Consider the following 21,956-nt stretch of genomic DNA (forward strand, 5'->3'; position numbering starts at 1 on the left):
GGTTTAAGTTGCCTTAAAATATCAACGCGCCAACAATGCCCCTGCATGCACCTAGTTTTCAAGCCAGCACGCCCATGGGTGCACAAATGGGCACAAATGCATTTGCTGTTTAAACAACGTGACACTGGACGTGAAAATGATAACTGCACCGGGCTGAAACTAGCAAAAAAACATTGCGTTGGATTGCTCTGGGTGAATGATAGGGCCCATTGAATTTTTACTAGACCACTGTTGAATTCAAGTGAATATCATCTTCCTGTCTCTATTAATAGGAGCCTCTTTAGTCTAAGCTGCATCCTCTCATCTTCCATCTTTTCTTTTTCTATTCTTTTCTCATGTCTTTTCTTTCCATCTGCTCTTCCCTCCACGTGAAGGCTTCCCCCCTGCCAATGCAGGTGGATGAGCGTCACCCCTGGAGACGGAAGGTGCCTCCCACCCCCTACATTTACACACATCCAAAACACAGTACTCCATTAAGACTGTTGCTGGTATAGAGTCTGGTAAATGCTGGTATAATTAGTTTTATTGGTGGTCATTTGGTATCTTTGTCTCCTGTAGGTTGTTTATTATTAATTTGCAACTTGACTTGATCACTGCTAGTTATTTCGAATTGTATCAGAGGATGTAATATATTTAGAATCTCTCTGATTGGTTTGTTCGGTCTTCAGGCTAACAATAGGATACAGAGTAGCAGAGTATGTAAGCTACTTCAGACTCATATGTGTAGTTTTTTTTTCTTACTACTTTAATAACTAAAATATTAGTTTGAAAAACTTGAGAATTGAGCATGAAACCAGCGCCTTACAGTAATCAACATAACATCACACTGTTTTATTATAATGGACATTTGCATATACATTATTTGTAAGTGTGGGATGTTTTGTAACATGATTTTTCTTTTGCCATTTCAGAGGATTGGAGATGAGGTGGAGAGCCAGCGCATCGAGATGTCCATTCAGGAGCGCAAACAGCTTATCACCGCACAAGAAGAGGCCTGGAAGGTCAAAGGTTACGGAGCAGCAAATGACTCTACCCAGTTTACTGTGGCTGGTCGTATGGTCAGGAAGGGTCAGTAAAAATGCACACATTTAACACTCAGGGGTCAACTGTGTCGTGGGCGCCACAACCTCTTGTTTATTAATCACTGCGCAAAGAGACTTCAATTACTCTGCTGAATTTGGACATACAGATATGATTTAAACATAATTCAAAACTTTAAAATGTTGTGTTTTTTGCAGAACTAAGAAAAAAAACATGATGCCCATTCTATTCTCTCAGTCTCAGTGAAGTCCTTTTGTAAAACGCATCACAAATGTAACTATAACTTAGCAAATACTTGTCAGACAAAAGAGTTAGATCTACATAACGCTTGAAATGTCTACTTTTTAAATTAAGTAAGTGAAAACGAAAAATAAATTTTCTCACTTTGTGTAAACTGTTTGAGAAGGAGAGGTACAGTATTTATCTTTGTTACTTCATTACCTTAAATGAGCTGAGATCGCCACATCCTCACGCCAATTTTTTGCTTTTCAAAAACCATGCATTTTCTCTCAAAATATACAAACATGTACATACATGTTGCTCACATATGATTGTAGCCCAGTTTGTGCTAAACACAGTGTTATGATACTTTTGTCATTATTATGTTTTTAAGCAACTGCAAAAGGCACAAATGTCAGTGCAGGTGAAAACTTTTCCCATAAACCCATTAGACCGCAGAGGGTTAAATGTCTATAGTGGCTCAAAACAGAATAAGACATCTGAAGATATTAGGACATATCCTATTAAAAACATAGTGCTTATGTTTTAACTTACCCTTGCTGTGTTCTCTCAACCCTCCCTCCTCCACTCCACAGCTTTATGCAATTATTTTATTAGCATTTTTTTTACTGTGATGACAAACCGTCTTGGATAAGGTGTTCAATGACAAATTAACCATTTTCTGACCTGTTCTTGGTTCCCAGGTCTGGCAGCACCCTCTGTGCTTTCAAATCCAGTGTTGTCCCCTCTTCCCTCTAAGAACAAGAACGCCTCCCACGCCATTTCAAAGCCATATGAAGGTGAGAAGATGTCTGTATGTTAAAGTAATATTATCAGTTATTTAAAGGTGACATAGAATGATTGAACGAAGTATTCATCCTTGTTTTGTGATGTGACATGTAGACAAAAAATTTTTTGTTTGGGTCTATAATGCCTTAGAAGCATCCTAAAAACCTCTCTCAGGTAGCTCTATTAGGGTGGGGGATTTTAAACAAGTGGTTTTGCACCTATTTGGCTCCCCCTACTGGCTTAACTTGCAATCTCATTACTGACTGGCTGACTTTACTGCTACTCAAAAAATGTAGCCAATTATTTTAAAGTGGAGGGGCAGTTAGATGCCTGTGATGTCATAAGCATCAGTTTTTCAGATTGGGACGTTTTCTGGCTGACATTTCTAAAAGAGGAATTTCTATAAGACTGAGATGTTTACATGTCTAGCACTTTTTGTATGTTCGTGAATGCGGGTAGACTACCATTATTCAACAAAGACAAGGTAAAAATGGTTTTTCATTCTCTGTCCCCTTTAAACGATAAACCATAGCATACAGAACTGGTTGAATAGGCATGAAGTTCACATACTTGTCATTCCACATTACTGAATCCATTGAATAACATAAATACATGAGCAGCATAAGCGGACACTTGCGGCTGTAGACGGTAATGATGTCTCTTGCCTCATAAATGTCAAAAAATTAATTCATACTGACTTACAAGGCGCACCTGACTATAAGACGCAGCACCAGCCAAGTTATGGAAAAAAAACGCGGCTTTTAGTCCGAAAAATACTGTATACACTTCCATAACCATCATATCTGAGTCTTACAGTAATTAATTTATCAGTGCTGCTCATGTGGGTGATGCTTGTTTTATCTTCCCTTTCCTTTCTGGAAATGTCTATCCTGTTTCTACCTCTAACAGTGCAAGTGGCCAAACAGAGATTGAAGTTTACTATAACTTCTATATATTTGCTCATACAGAGATTGAAGTCAGACAGGACATGAAGCTGGAATCAGACAAGAAGCTGGAAAAGTTGGAGTCATTCCTTGGTCGACTAAATAGTAAAGGTGAGTGTTAGGGCCCTGAATGTTATGTTTAATGTTAAAATACTTTCTATCAAAACATTGCTCTGTTTGTGTGAGCATATTCATCCTGTGGCACGAGCTGGGAGTGGGATTGTCTTTCTTTGCTCATCTATCATTGGTTACACTGTTAAACTATTGTCATTGTGGCATTAAAAGACCTCATGTGCAAAAGCTGCTAAGCACCACCCCCTTCAAAAATGAGATGATGATATTGACAGAATGCTCTTGGCACGTATTATACAATCATTAAATAGTTTTGCATCAGATCCGCTTAATGTCGGACTCAGGCCATGCCGACATATAGTATCGGTTTGTTGGCAGAATCTGTTTTTCTGCAAAGTGCAGGACAAATAATTGGATGAACGAGGGTGCATGTAGATCAAGGTGCAAGACTTTTTTTACCCGGTTAAAGAAGGTGTATTGAAAATATTGGGAAATTTGGGCCTTTTACCTTTATTCACAGTAAAGAGACTTTTTAGAAGTGGAAATTTTTGCATGTACTTAGAGGGATTTGCAGCAAAAGACAGAATTTTTTTTTTTAAATACCAATGACTATGTGAAAAATAACTCTACTGACGAATAACCTTTTCATTGCCATTAAAGTGAAATGACTGAAACTAAACATAAAAAAGCCTGATGATAAAAATTGCTCATTTACAAGAAAACATTTCAGATGCACTTAGAGGGTTGAACTCTTCATATATTTCCACCTTTCTTTCTCCTAGTTTTGGGACTTCAGGAGAGCACAATTGCAGTCACAGAGAAGTCCGTTAAAGAGGTCATGACCCTTGAGGATGAAACCTTTGATAAGTTTTATCGACAGGCAGAGGATATTGCCAAGATCAGCAGCAGAGTGGAAATCAATGACGATTTCGATACCATCTTTGGAAAGCAGCAGCCCAGGTAATATCTGCTACCGTATGTGCCGTATTGGCAAAGTCCAAAAAGCATTTGCCTTTTTAAAATTTCAATGTCCAGAACATTATTATTTCACCTTCTGGCTCCGGTGCTTTGTTAGGTTGACCTCAGAGATGGAGCAGCACAAGCGAGCAGTTCGGCCAACCAGGAACGTCCAGTCTTCCAAGAACCCCCTGAAAACGTTGGCTGTTCGGGAGGACATCAGACACGAGTACACGGAGCAGAGACTGAACATCGGCCTTCTGGAAAGCAAGAGGATGAGACAGGAAAAGAGTAAGTCATACAAGAACATGAAAGTGGGGTAGTCAGGTTGCTGAATCTTCATAGAAACCCTACTTGATGTAAATATACAGTACTGTGAGTCTTAGGCCACATTGCCACAATTAGATTTGTTGTTTTTGCAATGTTATAGTGATCATATATCATTGTTTCTCAGTCTCTTTATTAGAATACATCCAGAAAATACAGGAAACTTGTATAAAAATGTAAACTGATGTGTCAAGTTTTTAGGGTAAACCCCCTTCCACTTGAGCAATGCAGGAAACTGCAGGATCTCTTAAACCTAAATAAAATTAAATCCTAATTTCTAATTTTAAAGAAATTAGTCTTTTTACTTAATTCTGCCCAAAACGCTCAAGATGTGTTTAGTGCCAAGAGAGGTCACACTAAACACCGACGATGCCTAAAGAAGACATTTAGTCCTGAAATTTTATTTTGTACTTATTTTCTGTATTTTCTGTTTGTATCTTAATAAAAACAGATTTAAAATAAATATCAATAGACATTAAAACTTCTAAAACAACAAGTCTGGTGGTGGTGGCCTAAGACCTTTGCACAGTACTGTAAATTTTGTTAATTTGTGTCTTCAATATTTACCTATTTTTTGGAAGTTGTAGAGTTCTGTAATATTGTAAACCCCCTTTCAGTAAAAATGTAGCTGACTTACATCAGTGGTCTCCAACATGGCGCCCGCGGGCACCAGGTTGCTCGCACAGTCTGTGAGGTGCCCGCCAAAGCACATTCTATTAATAGTCTCAATTGTATTGTTTATTTATTGGATATTTTAATATTAGCTTGGCTTCTTTTATGTATGTTATCATTTTAAACAATGATAAAAAAATCAACAAGTAAAATAAAATCAAATCAAAAAGTAAATCAAAAATGTTTTGAGTAGATAAATATTAAAAAGTAGCCTTTCAGATTGTTTTAACCATTGTGGTAACCCTTGCTCACAAAAAGGTTGGAGAACCCTGACTTACATACCAGTTTCTTACTGGTCAAACACCAGACAAAAAGTATCACACATCAATTGCCTCATTTACCTTACATCTGTGTAAACGTTCGTATAAACACATATTTAAACACACATCTGGGAACATCTACGTTAAAGGAATACCCCCCTCCCCCCAAAAAAATTCTGTCATTTACTCACTCTCATTTTGTTACAAACCTGTATAAATTTCTTTGTTCTGATGAACACATGGGAAGATATTGTGAGGAACTGATCAAAAGCCCATTGACATCAATGGGGCTTCTGATAAGTTTGGATACAAACAATCCTCAAAATATCTTTCTTTGTGTTCATCAGAACAAATAAATTAATGCAGGTTTGCAACAAAATGTTGAAATGATGTAAATGATGACAGAATTGTCATTTTTGAGTGAACTATACCTTTAACCTTCACTTTTTAAATTATGTTTTTCCTCTTGTAGTGAATAAAAACAGTGGATTCTCAGAAGTTGCTCTCGCTGGATTGGCCAGTAAGGAAAACTTTAGCAATGTGAATCTGCGGAGTGTGAACGTCTCCGAGCAGAGCTCCAACAACAGTGCCATGCCTTATAAAAAACTCATGCTCATTCAGGTCAAAGGTGAGTGACCTCACACTGCCATTATTGTGACCTCTAGCATTTCTTTTATATTTGTCTCAGGACAGCAAGAAAGCAATCGATTTTTACTTTAGGAAACTTAGATACCATGTTTAAAGCATAGCTCCCCTTGTTGATCTCAAATTGAATTTACCCTGCTGCAGTATTTAAGTATAAAAACGGTGTGGACCGCCCAGCATACTCCGATACAGGGGCTCATATATGGGGTCAGCAACATTCTAACCTTGTTTGGGCAAAGCTCTGTTCATCATGACTGTGCTCGATGAGTAAAATAACCTCACAGCCATGAAAGGTTGGGTGATGGTGTGTTTACTTAAAAGAGGAGCTGATGTTGTTATCTGGGATGGCTGTGGATACCAATTCCTCATAAGGTGTCCAGTCTCACAATCTGACCCACATCCACTTCCCGTTAACCAAAATAGAGGAGGAACCAAATACGCTTAATGAAAGCGCAACAAGGGAGAAGTCGGAAAACGTGTACCACCTTGCATTGCTTTACACTGTCTTTGTTGAATTGGTTTAACTTCCTGTGCTTTTTGGCTCAAGACAGCAGGAGCTTAACGCTGTGACTGATTGATATTGACCTAATTTCTCCATGCATTAATAAGGTCGTCGGCACGTCCAGACAAGATTGGTGGAGCCCAGAGTTTCTTCTTTAAACAGTGGTGATTGCTTCCTCTTGATCACGCCTCATCACTGCTTCATCTGGATTGGAGAATTTGCAAATGTTATTGAGAAGGCCAAAGTGAGTGCATACATGCGTCATCACATCATGTCTCCCTATTAGTGTATATAGCAACATTTTACCCTTCTCCGTAGTTGGTATGCAATCAAAGTTTTTCAGTACTGTTAATACCACCAGATCCCCCACGTGCAGGAAGTAAACAAAGTAAACCACAAAGGAAATCTCACATTGTGGTACAGGAAGCAGGAAGTGGATTGTATAAGTTTCCGTGTTTCTTTTACACACGTACAAGCTTTTACAAGAGCTGTTGTTGTTTGAAGCTAAACAGGAGGTCATTGAACTCTTAAGTTTTATCAATCAAAATCGTAAAGAGCATTATGTAGGTTAGTAATAGTTTATTTAATAGGTTTAATATGATGTAGTCGCATATAAAGAGTTCAGATGCAAAAAGTGCATCAGACATATTTTTTGTAAGTGAGCATTTTTTAAAATCCGACTCTATCAGTAATTTCACTGTCTTTTTCTGCAAAACCCTCTAAGTGCATGTCACTTTTCACTGTAAACCACCTTTAACCAGGTGGCGTAGAGTGGCTTTTGGATCTGCGCTCTTCATGTTCTAACATTATATTCATATTCAAACATACAATCAGACTGTTTCGTAGTACACTGACTAGAAAAACATCTTTACTAAATACAAATAAATAATAACAAAAGTGGTATGTGACTGTTTGTTTATGTGTCTTGCAATTGAATGTTTTTTTTCTTCTTTTCTTCTTTTTCATCTTCAATTCGGCAGGCCTCAGAGTTGGCCACGTTCATTCAGACAAAGCACGACCTGGGCTGCAGGGCTTCATATGTGCAGACCATTGAAGAAGGTGCCAACACTCATACTCATGCAGCCAAAGAGTTCTGGAAGATTCTCGGTGGCCAAGCAAGTTATCAATGTAAGTTGTGCAGTTTTCACTCCTAAGCTGCGTCCCAAAATGCACACTTATGCACTATTATATGTAGTATACTTGGATGATGCACTCGTTCAACCGAATAATTGGAGTGTGCAAGGCTGGACACTCAATGCGGTCAACGTTTGCACTTTTGGGTAACACTTTACTTGAAGGGAGTGTTCATAAGAATGGCATGACACATTCATAATCATGACATGACACGTACAATGAACATGGAGGAGATTTAATGCACGTTTATGACAACTGTCATTAAGTTTCATTTATTCAATGATGTCATTTTTAATGCAAAGATGACATTGTTTGAGATGTCTTTGTTATGACAACTTGACATTAACCAATACATCATAACTTGTCATGACAACTTGACATTACCAAGATAACATAACTGACCACTTTTTACCAGTGATACAAATAGATTTTGTCATGAAAATGTCAGTAGGTGTTAATACTCTGCACTGTAAAAAATACTTTGCTGCCTTAAATTTTTTTGTTGAATCAACTCGGATTTACAAGTCATTTCAACTCAGCTGTAGTTTTAACAACTCATCTCTAGTCAAGATAAATAATAGTAATAGTTGACTTTTCTCAACTATATTTTATAAATTGTGACAACTCATCTCTGTTGACATGACTTGTAAATCTGAGTTGATTTAACAAAAAATTTAAGGCAGCAAAGTGTTTTTTACAGTGTCATATTGTGTTTTATAAGAGTGTCATTAATATTTTTCTTGACCTCAACTACAGTTGTACAAATATAATTTGTCATTAAAATGCCATTAAGTGTTAATACTCTGTCAAATAGTTTTATAACAACATCATGAATATTCTTCAGGTCATAATGTTTTTTTAAGTTTCTTCCATGTGTTTAAGAAATAAAATAAATCATCCAATAATAATAATAATAATAATTAAAATTGATCAAAATGTATATTATTGCATTAAGAGACAGATTCACCTAAAATTAAATACAAACAGTACAATAATGGGTAAAGCCATGCAGCGTTGGGTCCATATCACTGCAAAGTTAATTACATTAAATTAAATTGATTAAATATTTTGTTAGTTTTTCTTCTATTTCAGAATCCTCTGTGTGAGGAAGAAGTTGTTCTGTTATTTGTTAGTTTTTTTATTAATGTGCACATACATAAAGTTAAGTATATTCTTTTGACGTGTCTGTTGCAGGTATTTAAAATTATTTGACAGTATTAACACTTAATGACATTTAAATTACAGTTTAATGTAATGTTAACCTATAAAGTGTCATGTTTATGACAGATTTATGACAAGTTATGATGTATTTGTTAATGTCAAGTTGTAATAACAAAGACATCTGAAACAATGTCATCTTTGCATTAAAAATTACATAATTGAACAGATGACACTTAATGGCAGTTGTCATAAATGTGCATAAAATCTCCTTCATGTTCATGATTATGAGGCTGTCATGTCAGTCTTATGAAGACCCCTTCAAGTAAAGTGTTACCCAATTTTGTCTTATGTGATGGAAGAGAGGTGGGGCCATCAGATGCCTTGAAAGAAAAGTTAACTTTTGGAGAGGATTACACTTCAGTCTGATGATGACTGAGGTTATGTGTCGGGTAAAACGGTTAAACCCTGACATTGAATGAACAATGTACAAATTGGTTTTCATTGACTTGCATTGTACTATACTTATTGTGTCATTTGCAGTCGTCTGGGAAACCGTGTATACCGTTATATCAGATAATTGTTTCTAAAAGAAAAATTTGTTAGAAATGTATTGCTGAAACGCATTACAAAGACTGTGTAGTCCTGAATCGTGGAGTCCACATGTCTGTGTTCAGGATTATTTTGCCGGGGCTGAAATGGTGGCTCGATGACGCGCTGGAGCCATCGAGCTTAGCCCCGCCCCTAACACAATCGAGAGTATCCATTTAGGTTGTAGCGATATTTAATAGTTGACAGAGATGGCAGCTTTCCCTCAAAAATTTGTAGTTTCAGCATCAACAGAGGACAGGCTCCCAGCATTTGAGATCAGAGAATCCTGCCTGCTTTTCCAAGATTTTGATAACTTACTTGGCAGTTTTATAAATCCAAATTTTGAAAATTCAAAATTTTGCTAGGTGTTTCATTGGGACAATATTGCCCTTTTAAATTCATACACTAGTCAGTTGAGTACATAGTGCATAGTGTATAGTATGTTATTTGGTGGTTCTTATCATGAATTCAGGAGCATTTGGAGGGCATCATGACCAGGATGCAAAAACACAATATCATGGCAATAATAAATAAAGCAGGCTGATCTCAGAGCAGTACTTATCTGATCTGTCAATCAACAGCCGCAGGCACTCCAGAAGAGGATGAGTTTTATGAGAATGCTGTGGTGGAGACCAACTGTATCTACAGACTGTTGGAGGATAAACTTGTTCCTGATGATGACTACTGGGGTCGAGTGCCACGCTGCTCTATGCTCAACTGTAAAGAGGTACTAAAACACTACATACTACATACAGTACTAGAGATAGACAAACATTGTGGCAAATACTGATAATTAGTATTTTTATGTTATGGCTGGTAAATGATATTGTGAATCTGCTATAGATTATTTTCACTTTAAGCTATTATATAATTTTTATTAAAGGGACACTCCACTTTTTTTAAAAAATCTGCTAATTTTCCAGCTTCCCTGGAGTTAAACATTTGATTTTTACTGTTTTGGAATCCATTCAGCTGATCTCCGGATCTGGCGGTACCACTTTTAGCATAGCTTAGCATAATCCATTGAATCTGATAAGATCATTAGCATCGCCCTAAAAAAACCCAAAGAGTTTTGATATTTTTCCTATTTAAAACTTGACTCTTCTGTAGTTAAATCGTGTGCTAAGACCGACAGAAAATTAAAAGTTGCGATTGTCTAGTCAGATATGGTTAGGAACTATACTCTCATTCCGGCGTAATAAGCAAGGACTTTGCTGCTGTAACATGACTGCAGCAGGCGTAGTGATATTATGCAGCAGCCGAAAATAGTCCCCTGCTATTGAAAACTACTAAGGGGGCTATTTTTGGCTACTGCATAATATCATTGCGCCTCCTGTAGCCATGTTACAGCAGCAAAGTCCTTGATTATTACGTCAGAATGAGAGCATAGTCCATAGCCATATCCGCCCAGAAAAATCGCAACTTTTAATTTTCTGTCGGCCTTAGTACACGATGTAACTACAGAAGAGTCAAGTTTTAAATATGAAATTATCGAAACTCTGGTTATTTTTTTGCGCGATGCTAATAGTCTAATTAGATTCAATGGATTATGCTAAGCTATGCTAAAAATGCTACCGCCAGACCCAGAGATAAGCTGAATGGATTCCAAAACGGTAAAAATCAAATGTTTAACTCTAGGGGAGCTGGAAAAAGTGAGCATATTTGCAAAAAAATTGAAGTGTCCCTTTAACGTTATATTAAATAAAAATTTTGTTACAAGCTCCAGAAGACATTTTACAAGTTAAATCACATTAGATAGAAAACTGTGTGGTACTTTTCATAGACCTGCTGTAGTTATAGAATTTTTATGTTCTGATGTGGTCTACTTCAAATATCAGCCTTATTGCTTACTTCTCATATTGCATGTAAACAGATGGATTTTGCACTTAAGTATTTGTGTTATGTGACGTCTAGGTGCTGGTGTTTGATTTTGGTAGCGAGGTATATGTGTGGCATGGTAAGGAAGTGATGCTGACCCAAAGAAAAGTGGCTTTTCAGCTGGCTAAGCACCTGTGGAACGGCACTTTCGATTATAGCAACTGTGATATAAATCCTCTGGATCCTGGAGAATGCAACTCACTCATACCCAGGTACAAAACAAACACAGAGCTGGGTATGGCTCTGTTTACGTGTACTCCTCCATTATAGATCACATTTGTCACTTGTGACCTTTTAAAGCGTGTGCGCAGAGGCCTCTCGGGTCAACAGTGTACTAATAGTGTTCTTAACCTGTAAATACCTGTCACAACAGCAGCCAAATATTTTGGTGTTCGTGAACAGGATTGCCGCATTAGAATGCCTGAGTGACGCATTAGACCTTATTAGTGCCATCGTTATATGAAGTGTACTTTAATATGTCTGTTTTCCCTTTTCTGTTTTTGTGTTTCATAGAAAGGGGCAGGGACGACCAGACTGGGCTGTTTTTGGCAGGTTAACTCAGCACAATGAAACTACTCTGTTTAAAGAGAAGTTCTTGGACTGGACTGACGCTAAGAAACTATCAAGAAAAAATGACTGCGCGCTTGGTGTTGAAAACAAGGTAGACACGCAGTTGTATCTCTTTATCAGTATCAGCTGTATCAGTTAAATAGTATTATAAAAGCTACAAATTGGAAATTATTTCCTTAGGAGCTTCGGAGTGGGGAATGTAGGCCCTATGATGCATCTCTTATGTTGCCGATGGTACGGGCACCAGTTAAGACCGTTTTGGACGGGGTGGATATCGGACGAGGTTATGGATTGGTGGAGGGCGACGAGGGGCGGAACTTTGAGATTAGCACGTTGTCCGTTGATGTCTGGCACATTTTAGAGTTTGACTACAGGTGGGAAGCGAGTTTACTGTTCATAGTAATTGTTTGCCATGATTTATATGTTCATAATTTTGTGCTTATTAAAACAGTACAATAGCAGGAAAATGAATAAAATCAATAAAACTCTCTCTCTCTCTTATTTATTCTAGTCGTCTACCCAAACAGAGCATTGGGCAGTTCCATGAAGGGGACACGTATGTTGTCAAATGGAAGTACATGATCAGCACAGCAGGTGAATATTTCATTGTGTATGTATTAATATTCAGAGTGTCTCTGGTGTTAAAGGGGACATATCTTTAAAATCTGACTTTTTCTATGTTTAAGTGCTATAATTGGGTCCCCAGTGCTTCTATCAACCTAGAAAATGTGAAAAAGATCAACTCAGTAACTAAGTTTTGGTAAACCATTCTCTGCAAGCATGTGAAAAAATAGGTCATTGTTGCCCCTTTGTGATGTCAGAAGGGGATAATACGGCCCCTTAATCTGCACTATCCAACCACAGCACTGCCATTTAGTGCAGAGATCAGCTCATTTGCATTTAAAAGGACACACCCAAAAGCGGCACATTTTTGCTCACACCTACAAAGTGGCAATTTTAACATGCTATAATAAATGATCTATAGGGTATTTTGAGTTAAATTTCACATACGTACTCTGGGGACACCAAAGATTTATTTGACATCATAAAAAAGTCTTGTGCCCTTTAAGGCACTCATTTGTGCTGATATTAAAGTCTGTCAAACATTCATAATTCAAATGCTGTGCTATAAACACATCTATATCATAAAATTCAGATAATCTGAATCTCTTTACTTTTGTGCAGTTGGAAAAAGGCTGAATTCAGAAAGGATCATTGGTCCAGGGAAGGAGAAGTGTTGTTATTTCTTCTGGCAGGGTCGTAACTCCACGGTGAGCGAGAAGGGAACGTCAGCGCTGATGACTGTGGAGCTAGATGAGGAAAGAGGAGCTCAGGTATATTATGTTATATACTTTATATTATGGTACATTACATGTATTCATGTAGTATTCATAGCTTATATAATATACACCACTATTGAAATGTTTAGGACATTTTCACAACCGGGGCCTTAGCAGATTTCCAAGCATTAAAAGAAGCTAAAACAGTTTTAGGCAGTTTTAGTAGTGAATATACATCTACATAGTCATTCCAAGCTCTAGCTCATTTTATTTGGGAAAAAAATGGATGTGGCAGGGGCCTTCAAATATTGTTGTGGGCAACAAGGGGCCCTTGAAGTGAAAAAGGTTGAGAACCACTGGTTTAGGGTCATCTATTCATTCTTTATATAGACGGTTTCAGCAGTAACAACATAAACAAGCGGCTTTCGTGGTCAACATAAACTCCAGTAAGAATAAATAACAACAAAGTGCTTTAAACGTAGTTTATTTATTTAACAAGCAAAATAAATAACATGTAGATTACATAGGAAACCAAAACGTTTGTTATTTTCAACAAGGTATTTGTTCAAGAGTTCAGTTTAGTAACTAGTCAGAGTGTTTAAAAAAACTGAAACCGGAAGTAAAGTTCGGACCAGACGCGTATCGCGTCACCGCACGTGCGTCCGATCAAACCGTCTATAAGCCCAACTTTTTTCTAAAATTTTTAGAAATGTACACTTGGAATTTTATCAACCAGCTTTTTGATGTCTCACCCTGGGATGCTTTTTAAATAGTATTAATGGAGTTTTCATATATTTTTTAGAAAGGATGACTGAAAATGAAAAAAAATTCTAGGGCTGTCAAAAGATTAATCTCGAGTAATCACATAAAAAATAAAAGTTTATGTTTGCATAATATATTTGTGTATGTATTGCGTGTAATTATTATGCATGTTTAAATTTTTTTATTTATGTACATTATTTATTGATTGATTTTTATAATAGAAAATATGAAGAGATTCGTTGCAAAACGAAATAACTCAGTTTTTAACATTTTTGTCAAAACATGTTTATTATTATGTTATCATGTTATTGTTTTGTTTTATGGTGCTATTTAGCTGTATTTTTTAAGTTATGAAGGTTTAAATCAAAAAAATAGAATTATCTTGTTTTGCAACGAAACTCTTCATATATTAAAATAATAATAATAATGCGTACATCCATGTGTGTGCATTTACATATACAAAATAATTACACACATTGCACACACATATATTATGCCAAAACAAACTTTTATTTTGTATGCGATCAATCGTGATTAATCTTTTGACAGCTCTAATATTTTCTAAATACATTTTTATTGTGTACTTAAATATGTAAGCCTACACAATTATACTTTTCTGCATGTTTGTTTTGTTTTGTTCAGATATACTCTATGCCTTTTGATCAAAAGGATTTTAAGATCATAATACATTTTAGTCATAATACATTTTATATAATATATAAAAGTCTGTGTTGTAATGTAGTATTTAGGCACAGTTTAAACAAGATGCGGCTTATATAACTGTGTGTGTGTGTTTGTTATGCAGATGCAGGTCCAGCAAGGGAAAGAACCTCCTTGTTTCCTACAGTGCTTCAACGGAGGAATGATTGTTCATGCTGGAAAGCGAGAGGAAGAGGAGGAAAATGCACAAAGTAATTTCTTTGACTACCTGTTTCTTATATTTTAACCATCTTTTTTCTTGCTCACTTGATTAAGCATAAAGCCAGTTGACATGAACAGGGGTTTGTGGAAATGGTTGTGATTATAATCTTGTGTTTATCTTCTCCATGTGCAGATGAATGGCAATTGTACTGTGTAAGAGGAGAGAAACCGATAGAAGGCCATCTGCTGGAGGTGGTGTGCCACTGCAGCAGCCTGCGGTCTCGTACCTCCCTCATTCTCCTGAACATCCCTAGAGCCAGCATGTACCTGTGGCACGGCTGCAAGGCTCAGACACACACGCGGGATGTGGGCCGTACTGCTGCCAACAAGATCAAGGAGCAGTGAGTGAACCGATGCACATCAAACACAAAGCACATTTACATGCGCTTTAAAAGTTTGAACCGGTGGATAGTATCTCAACCAATGAAAAACTTACTGTTGCTTGCTTATAACTGAGCATGTAAATATACTTACCTGCAATAATTGCCCAAGTTTCTGGTCACCAGGTGTCCACTGGAGGCGGGGCTTCACAGCAGCAGTAAGGTATCTATCCAGGAGTGTGATGAAGGAGCAGAACCGCTGGGCTTCTGGGAGGCCTTGGGAAGGAGAGATCGAAAGGCTTATGATTGCATGCTGCAGGGTGAGTAGAAAATGGTCCCGGTGTGTTGTGCACCATGCTGTCATATGAACCTAATTTCAAATTTTGTATCTTGCAGGATCCTGGGAAGTTTAACTTCACTCCTCGTCTGTTCCAGCTAAGCAGCACTTCAGGAGAGTTTGTGGCGGTGGAGTTCTTGTATCCATCCAGAGAGCCGAATCTAGTCAACTCGATGCCTTTCCTGCAGGAGGATTTGTATACAGCCACTCAGCCAGGTGATTGACACATTAATGTTCATTAAACATTGTTAGAAGTGCTGTTGTCAAATACACTTGTTTAACATGTGCTAACAGGTATTCATGGTAGCTATCAGTTACATTCTGTAACCATTGCATGCATAATGTATGAAGGAAAATTGATTAAAGAATAATGAGGTTGTCTGTGGCGGTATCATGATGTTGCTTTCTGTGTTACATTTTCTTTTAGCCCTATTTCTGGTGGATAATCACCATGAAGTTTACCTGTGGCAGGGCTGGTGGCCTGTTGACAGTGAGAGCACGGGCTCAGCTCGCATACGATGGGACTCGGACAGGAAGTGTGCAATGGAAACTGTGCTACAGTATTGCAGAGGTGACTAGAAAAACTTTTTAGCTTTTGTGCTCATGGAGACCAAGTTAAACTCCTACCATAGGCACAGATCGGAGCACCCACGGAAAAACGCAGGATATGCTTAATTTCAATAAAAACGCTTTTGAAATTTGAGTGCCTCTCTGATTGGTGGATCTAGCCAGCTGTAATATGCAATGCTTTGATGAATAAGCTGAATAAGGGGCATTGTGCATCTAAAACCGCATGGAAAATGCAACCGTGACACTTTCCTTCTCCTTTCCAAAGTGCTTGGGCACTGCAGTAGCGTCTGCCGTTGCTAAGCAACCTAAGCGTTGGGCTGAGCACCCACCGACGGAAAAATAAATCAACCGATATGACTCCTGCAATAAGGCCATGTCCACCAAAGTGTTTGAACCAGGTGTGCCTCATACATCTTAAAAATTGAAGCTGCTGGCTCTTTGATCGCCCCCTGGTGGCTGGCTGCAGTACAAGTCATAAACCCCGCCCTCACCATGCAAGTGAACAGGACTCGGCTCTAAATAAATAAATATTTACACCTTCCAATAAAATTTTCCAAAAGATGGTTTTGGTCCTTTAAGTTAGTTGTTATCACGCTGATATATGTTCAGTTGTTTACTTTTGTAATAAGTTTCATTTTAGCTAGTAATTTGATGCTATAGAAATGGGGCGTGTCGTTATGATTGGTGTGGTTGAATTGGTTGAATACAATTCATTACAATGGAAGGAGGCAACGTCGCGTCGTCCATCTTTTTTTACAGACTACGGTTTGAACACGGCTGAAAACGCCAGGCACTCTTTTAAAAATGCTGACTGTGGGCGCTTGGCAACGTTTCTTCAGCTGATTGCTTTGGTTGCTATGCTCTTTCTGTTTTTTATCAGCTTGTGTATGAAGCGCAGGTTGGTTGGTGCTGTATTTGCCCCGCCCCTGCTCTACTGTGATTGGACGGCTGAGTAAAAATTGACATTGATAAGCCCGATTAACATTTCTCGAACGTTTTGAACGTTCTCAGTAAGGAACGCTCTGCGCTCAAAGCAGAATAAATTCTCAGGACCTCACTTTTTTAAACCCAAAAAGACCCAATGGTCTTTGGCAATATTTCAGTATATATAGTTCCTGGCTCCCGCGTCACCCTGTCTTTCTCGTTAAGCCTCACCATTGGTTGAATTTGATATAGACATTCAGACGCACTTACCCCTGGAGGCGTCCCCAAAGTGTCACCACAGTGACGCAGCGCAAGTTCCCTCGAAAGGGAACTGTAATAATGTATCTTTAAAGGCAACACAATGTAACCTTGCTCTCACTGGGAATGTGTCCCCACATTTAGTCCTTGAATTTTAGGGTATTGGACCTGGAAAGTCCTTGAAAGGTCTTTGAATTTAAAGTTAATTAAGGTGTGGGAACCCTAGGGTGACCATACGTGCCATTCTTCCCAGACGCGTCCTGTCCATGATTTCGGTGCGTCTTCCAGAAGTCGTATTTGTCGGCCGCATACGTCATAGAGGATTATTATTATTATTATTACAGAAAAGCAACTGTTACATATTAATGTAAGAATGAAACTATGATTGTATGTCTTATGTTTTTAACTGAATGGCGTACGCGGTCAACAAACACGACTTCCGGAAAAGGTCAGGACGCGTCCGGGAAGAATGCCATGTATCGTCACCCTAGGGAACCCTGTGTTTAAATCCTGGTTTAATGTACATTGTATATCCTTAAACAATTTATTGTAATGCAAATATTGCCTGTTGATATTGTTTAACAATGTCTTTTGTCTCTCTAGAAAAAAATGAGAAAAAACCTCCGAAATCATACCTGATCCATGCAGGGCTGGAACCTCTTACCTTCACTAACATGTTTCCCAGCTGGGAACACCGAGAAGACATTGCTGAGATCACAGAGAAGGTGAGAAATATTTAATTGCATATGATAAAGGGGTAGGGGATAGTTTATCCAAAATGAAAATTCTCAACACATAAATTCCACAACACTTAGGAAGCAGGAGCACCACTATTTTCCATAGTAGGAAAAATAATACTATGGGAGTCAATGGTGCTTCAATCAAAACTGTTTGGTTACAAACATTGTTTAAAATATTGTTCCTCTGTGTTCAGCAGAACAAAGAAATTCATACAGGTTTGTAACAGCCTTGGGGATGAGTAAATGATGACAGAATTTTCATTTTTGGGTGAACTATGCCTTCAAATACGACTGTGGTAATAATATTTTCTTTATTTGTTTTCATTAATAGGAAGCCGAAGTGTGTAATCAGATTATCCTTGTTGAGGACGTCTTAACTAGACTCTGCAAGACCACTTACCCATTAACTGATCTACAAGCCCGTCCTCTACCAGAAGGCGTTGACCCTCTACGTCTCGAGATCTACCTATCAGATGAAGACTTTGAGGTGAGACAAAGTAGAGTTTATGCTGAATCTTCCCCTCTTGTACAAAGTCAGCTTCCAGAATAATAAGATTGTCCATGTCTGATTATAAATATTATCAAAGTTTATTGTGTATATGTTCTGCAATGTCTCTGTCTGTCTGTGCATATATGTTCTGTCCACTTTTCTTTTGCCTTTGTTTTCGTACTTCTCGTTCTCCATCCACCATGTTCAAGTAGTCCCTCTTAACCAATCTCTTGCTCTGTTTTTTCCCCTGCATCTTTCTGCTTTTCCCCTTTTGCTGGTGTAGTCTTGCATCTGACAGAGGTTAATTTTTCCCTTCACATGGCAGGGTGTAGGGGCTTCTGGGAAGGTGAGTTATGTTTCATGAGGACCACCGGTGTTTATCCACTAATGCAGCATATCCTCACTGTTTGAAATGCTTCACCGTTTGCTTTTGTAACAGAAACAAACCGTCTAGTGATGTGTGGGTCACTGTGCACCATGCATGGGGTTGAATTAATCCATTTTTGGTTATGATTTGCGTTATTGTGTAATTCTACAGTCTATAACAGTACTATAGGTATGTGAAGGATTTTTCTTGTGCGTGTGTTGTGTATGTCATTCATCAACTTTTTTCAGCATTGAATTTGATAGCATCCTGTTTGTCATCTGTGATTTTATTAAATAATGAAGTTATATATCAAGTGTATATATATATATATATGTGTGTGTTCTTTACAGAAAGCATTGGATATGACAAGAAGTGAATATGAGGCATTGCCAGGATGGAAGCAAGTGAATGTGAAGAAAGCCAAAGGATTGTTTTAGTGTTCGTAACTACACTGGAACTGCTGGGTGAATCTGCAAGTGGAAAACTTTCTCGTTCCTTTTGTTCCAGGAGGTAAAACACAAGTGAAGCTCTACCTGTGTCAAACCACACAGGGAGGAAGACATTAAAGAGAAGACAGAGATTACCAGGGGTTTACCAGCCTCTTGTACCACATGTTTCCTATTTTGTTTCGTTTTATTTCAGGTTTTATTATTTTTGTTTTGCTCTGTTTTCGTGTTTGATGTTTTGGGAGCTCCCAAGCTCGTTGTTGTTTTTCTTCCTGTGCACATGATAGAAGCCATTCAGCTGTCCAGCATGCACAGTTCAGCCCTCATGCACTGCCTAGCTTTATGTAAAGACCCAATTAAAGCAGCCTTTTAGTATTATCTGAATGTAAGAAAGCTCAGATGTGTCATTGTTATAATATCATGTATGCACTGGTGTCACATTATGTAATTACGTTTTTATCATTCATACCTGCTTACTTATCATCCAGATAGGTGCTTGATCGTTTTGTGTGTGTTTCTTTGAGTGTTTGAGACTCTGTACAGTGTGTGAAAGTGTCTCTTCGAACAGACTGGATCGAAATGAAAATTGTGGAATAAGAGAATATGTCTTTCTATTCTGCATTGTATAGTGCCTTGCCTACATGTACAGTTTATATAAAGACGGATGCTAGTCTGCATTTTTGAAGACTTATTTGTGATATAAATAAATATTAGAGTAAAATAAACACTGAAATATGTAGATATTGAATATATTTTGTCTTGTGCTTTCTTCTCAGTGCATTCATGTATGTGTGCTCAGAAAAACAATGGTAGCAATTTATTTTACAGTACGTGTACTTACCTTGTACATATATGGTAAATGTGTGGTACTTACTTTTAGGTATCTATTCTACATGGTAATTAATTGGTATCATTATTGTACTTACCAATGGTACATGCTTGGTAGTTATTATGTAACTCTAGATAAATACTGGGTAATAACAGATACATACTTATAGTGTAGGTATACTGTAACTAATGAGAAACATTACTGTACTTACAAATAAATATACAATAGTAGTATTTAGTATTTACAGGCAAGTTAGGCTAAATGACAGGTATTTATAGTGTACATATGATAACTAATATCAAGCACTACTGTACTTACAAATTGTATATACACGATAAGTGTGTGGTACCTGCAGTACCCAATTATTGACTATCATACACTTTAACTACTGGGTACATTCACTAGTATGTCCATAGTAACTACATAGTAACAGGACTGTAAAATAAAGTGTTGCTTTTTACACAGTTATTACATAGGACCTACCACCTAAGAAATAGCATCATATACATGTCACTGTGTGAGGCAAACCCAACCATTGACTATCACATGCATTAACTACTGGGTACATTCACTAGTACACAGTTATTGTGTATATACAATTTGTAAGTACAGTAGTGTTTGATATTAGTTATAATATATGTACACTATAAATACCTGTCATTTACCCTAACTTGCCTGTAAATACTATTGTACATGTATTTGTAAGTACAGTAATGTTTCTCTTTAGATACAGTATACCTACACTATAAGTATGTATCTGTTATTACCCAGTACTTATCTAGAGTTACATAATAACTACCAAGTATGTACCACTGGTAAGTACAATAATGATACCAGTTAATTACCATGTATATACCTAAAAGTAAGTACCACACATTTGTCGGTAAGTACAACTTATTTACCATATATGTACAAGGTAAGTACATGTACTGTAAAATAAAGTGCTACCAAAACGATTTATGAAATAAATTTTTGCTTCCAAATTAATATGTACATTCAAATGCTTTGCAAAATATTTTAGCACTACGTTTCACATTGATTGAATTTAAAATTAATTGTAGTTTAATTGTGGTAGTTTTGTTTTCCAACTAGTGAATAAGAATTTTCAATGTATTCTGATTGTAAACGTTAAAGTCTTAAGCCTAAATAAAAGAGGAAAATTTTTGTTAGGAAAAGTACAGTTTTATAAGCTTAATAATCTCTGACCAGCAGAGGGCGCTGTTGTTATACATGTAAGAAAGCATTTAAAGGGCACCTATTTCATTGCTTAAAAACGTTATTTTGTGTATTTGGTATCCACACTATTCCTGACGTAAATGCGGGCGACGCCATCTTGAGCTCAGATGGGTAAAACTTCCGGTGAACCACTACAGCTAATAGTAGTCCTATTGCGAGGGATATGAGTCTGCCGTTTTGACTGGCATTTTAATGCTTATTATAAAAATCCAGGAAGACCGGCATAATTTGTGCAGTTAGGGGTTGTCATAATATATGATACAACACAGTAAATCTCTACAAAACAGTTGTTTAACTATAATACACGCACAAGAACTGAATGTTTATGTGGCACACATCCATTCATTAAAACCTTAACTGACAGTGAACAATAAATACAATAATTATTCAAAAACAACCAATATTATGCTAATAAAAATATGCAGATTTATTTATTCTTCTGCTACTATATATTATTACAAAAATGAGATTACAGTACAGAATATAGCCTACGACATTAACTGCTTATTAGTTAATCTTTATAATAGTTCGTAATGTGTTTTACGCATACCGTTACTTTTGTTAAATGTTTTTTTAAGCAAATAATTTCATAAGCTCATGTCTTATTTACTGTGTATAATAATATTTTCATAAAACGAAAACAATATTGAAAACATATAATAGGAGTTTAATGTTTATTATGGTTTGTTTAAATAACTTACATTGTGTGCTGCTGTT

At 37.2% G+C, this 21,956-nt stretch overlaps 1 protein-coding gene across 27 annotated transcripts in view; it reads left to right on the forward strand.

Annotated features, from left to right (window-relative positions):
- The window catches only part of svila (supervillin a), a 90,587-nt gene extending 70,665 nt beyond the window's left edge, over window positions 1-19,922 (forward strand). For 14 of the 27 annotated variants that reach the window (XM_073866946.1, XM_073866948.1, XM_073866930.1 and 11 more), the window contains 24 exons: window positions 375-425; window positions 912-1,068; window positions 1,965-2,060; window positions 3,018-3,104; window positions 3,848-4,025; window positions 4,141-4,313; window positions 5,754-5,909; window positions 6,536-6,672; window positions 7,409-7,556; window positions 9,893-10,038; window positions 11,226-11,401; window positions 11,703-11,850; window positions 11,940-12,133; window positions 12,271-12,353; window positions 12,945-13,093; window positions 14,607-14,712; window positions 14,856-15,063; window positions 15,229-15,356; window positions 15,434-15,595; window positions 15,807-15,950; window positions 17,735-17,856; window positions 18,203-18,358; window positions 18,687-18,707; window positions 19,079-19,922. In XM_073866946.1, coding sequence (XP_073723047.1) covers window positions 375-425; window positions 912-1,068; window positions 1,965-2,060; window positions 3,018-3,104; window positions 3,848-4,025; window positions 4,141-4,313; window positions 5,754-5,909; window positions 6,536-6,672; window positions 7,409-7,556; window positions 9,893-10,038; window positions 11,226-11,401; window positions 11,703-11,850; window positions 11,940-12,133; window positions 12,271-12,353; window positions 12,945-13,093; window positions 14,607-14,712; window positions 14,856-15,063; window positions 15,229-15,356; window positions 15,434-15,595; window positions 15,807-15,950; window positions 17,735-17,856; window positions 18,203-18,358; window positions 18,687-18,707; window positions 19,079-19,165 — 3,213 coding nt within the window. In that variant the 3' untranslated portion in view covers window positions 19,166-19,922. Of the gene's footprint in view, window positions 1-374; window positions 426-909; window positions 1,069-1,964; window positions 2,061-3,017; window positions 3,105-3,847; window positions 4,026-4,140; window positions 4,314-5,753; window positions 5,910-6,535; window positions 6,673-7,408; window positions 7,557-9,892; window positions 10,039-11,225; window positions 11,402-11,702; window positions 11,851-11,939; window positions 12,134-12,270; window positions 12,354-12,944; window positions 13,094-14,606; window positions 14,713-14,855; window positions 15,064-15,228; window positions 15,357-15,433; window positions 15,596-15,806; window positions 15,951-17,734; window positions 17,857-18,202; window positions 18,359-18,644; window positions 18,708-19,078 lie in introns of all 27 variants that reach the window. The other 13 variants (XM_073866932.1, XM_073866939.1, XM_073866938.1 and 10 more) reach the window with 6 other exon arrangements.
- Window positions 19,923-21,956: the final 2,034 nt, after the last annotated feature.

This window comes from Misgurnus anguillicaudatus, chromosome 4, assembly GCF_027580225.2.
Source record: "Misgurnus anguillicaudatus chromosome 4, ASM2758022v2, whole genome shotgun sequence".
NCBI lineage: Eukaryota > Metazoa > Chordata > Actinopteri > Cypriniformes > Cobitidae > Misgurnus > Misgurnus anguillicaudatus.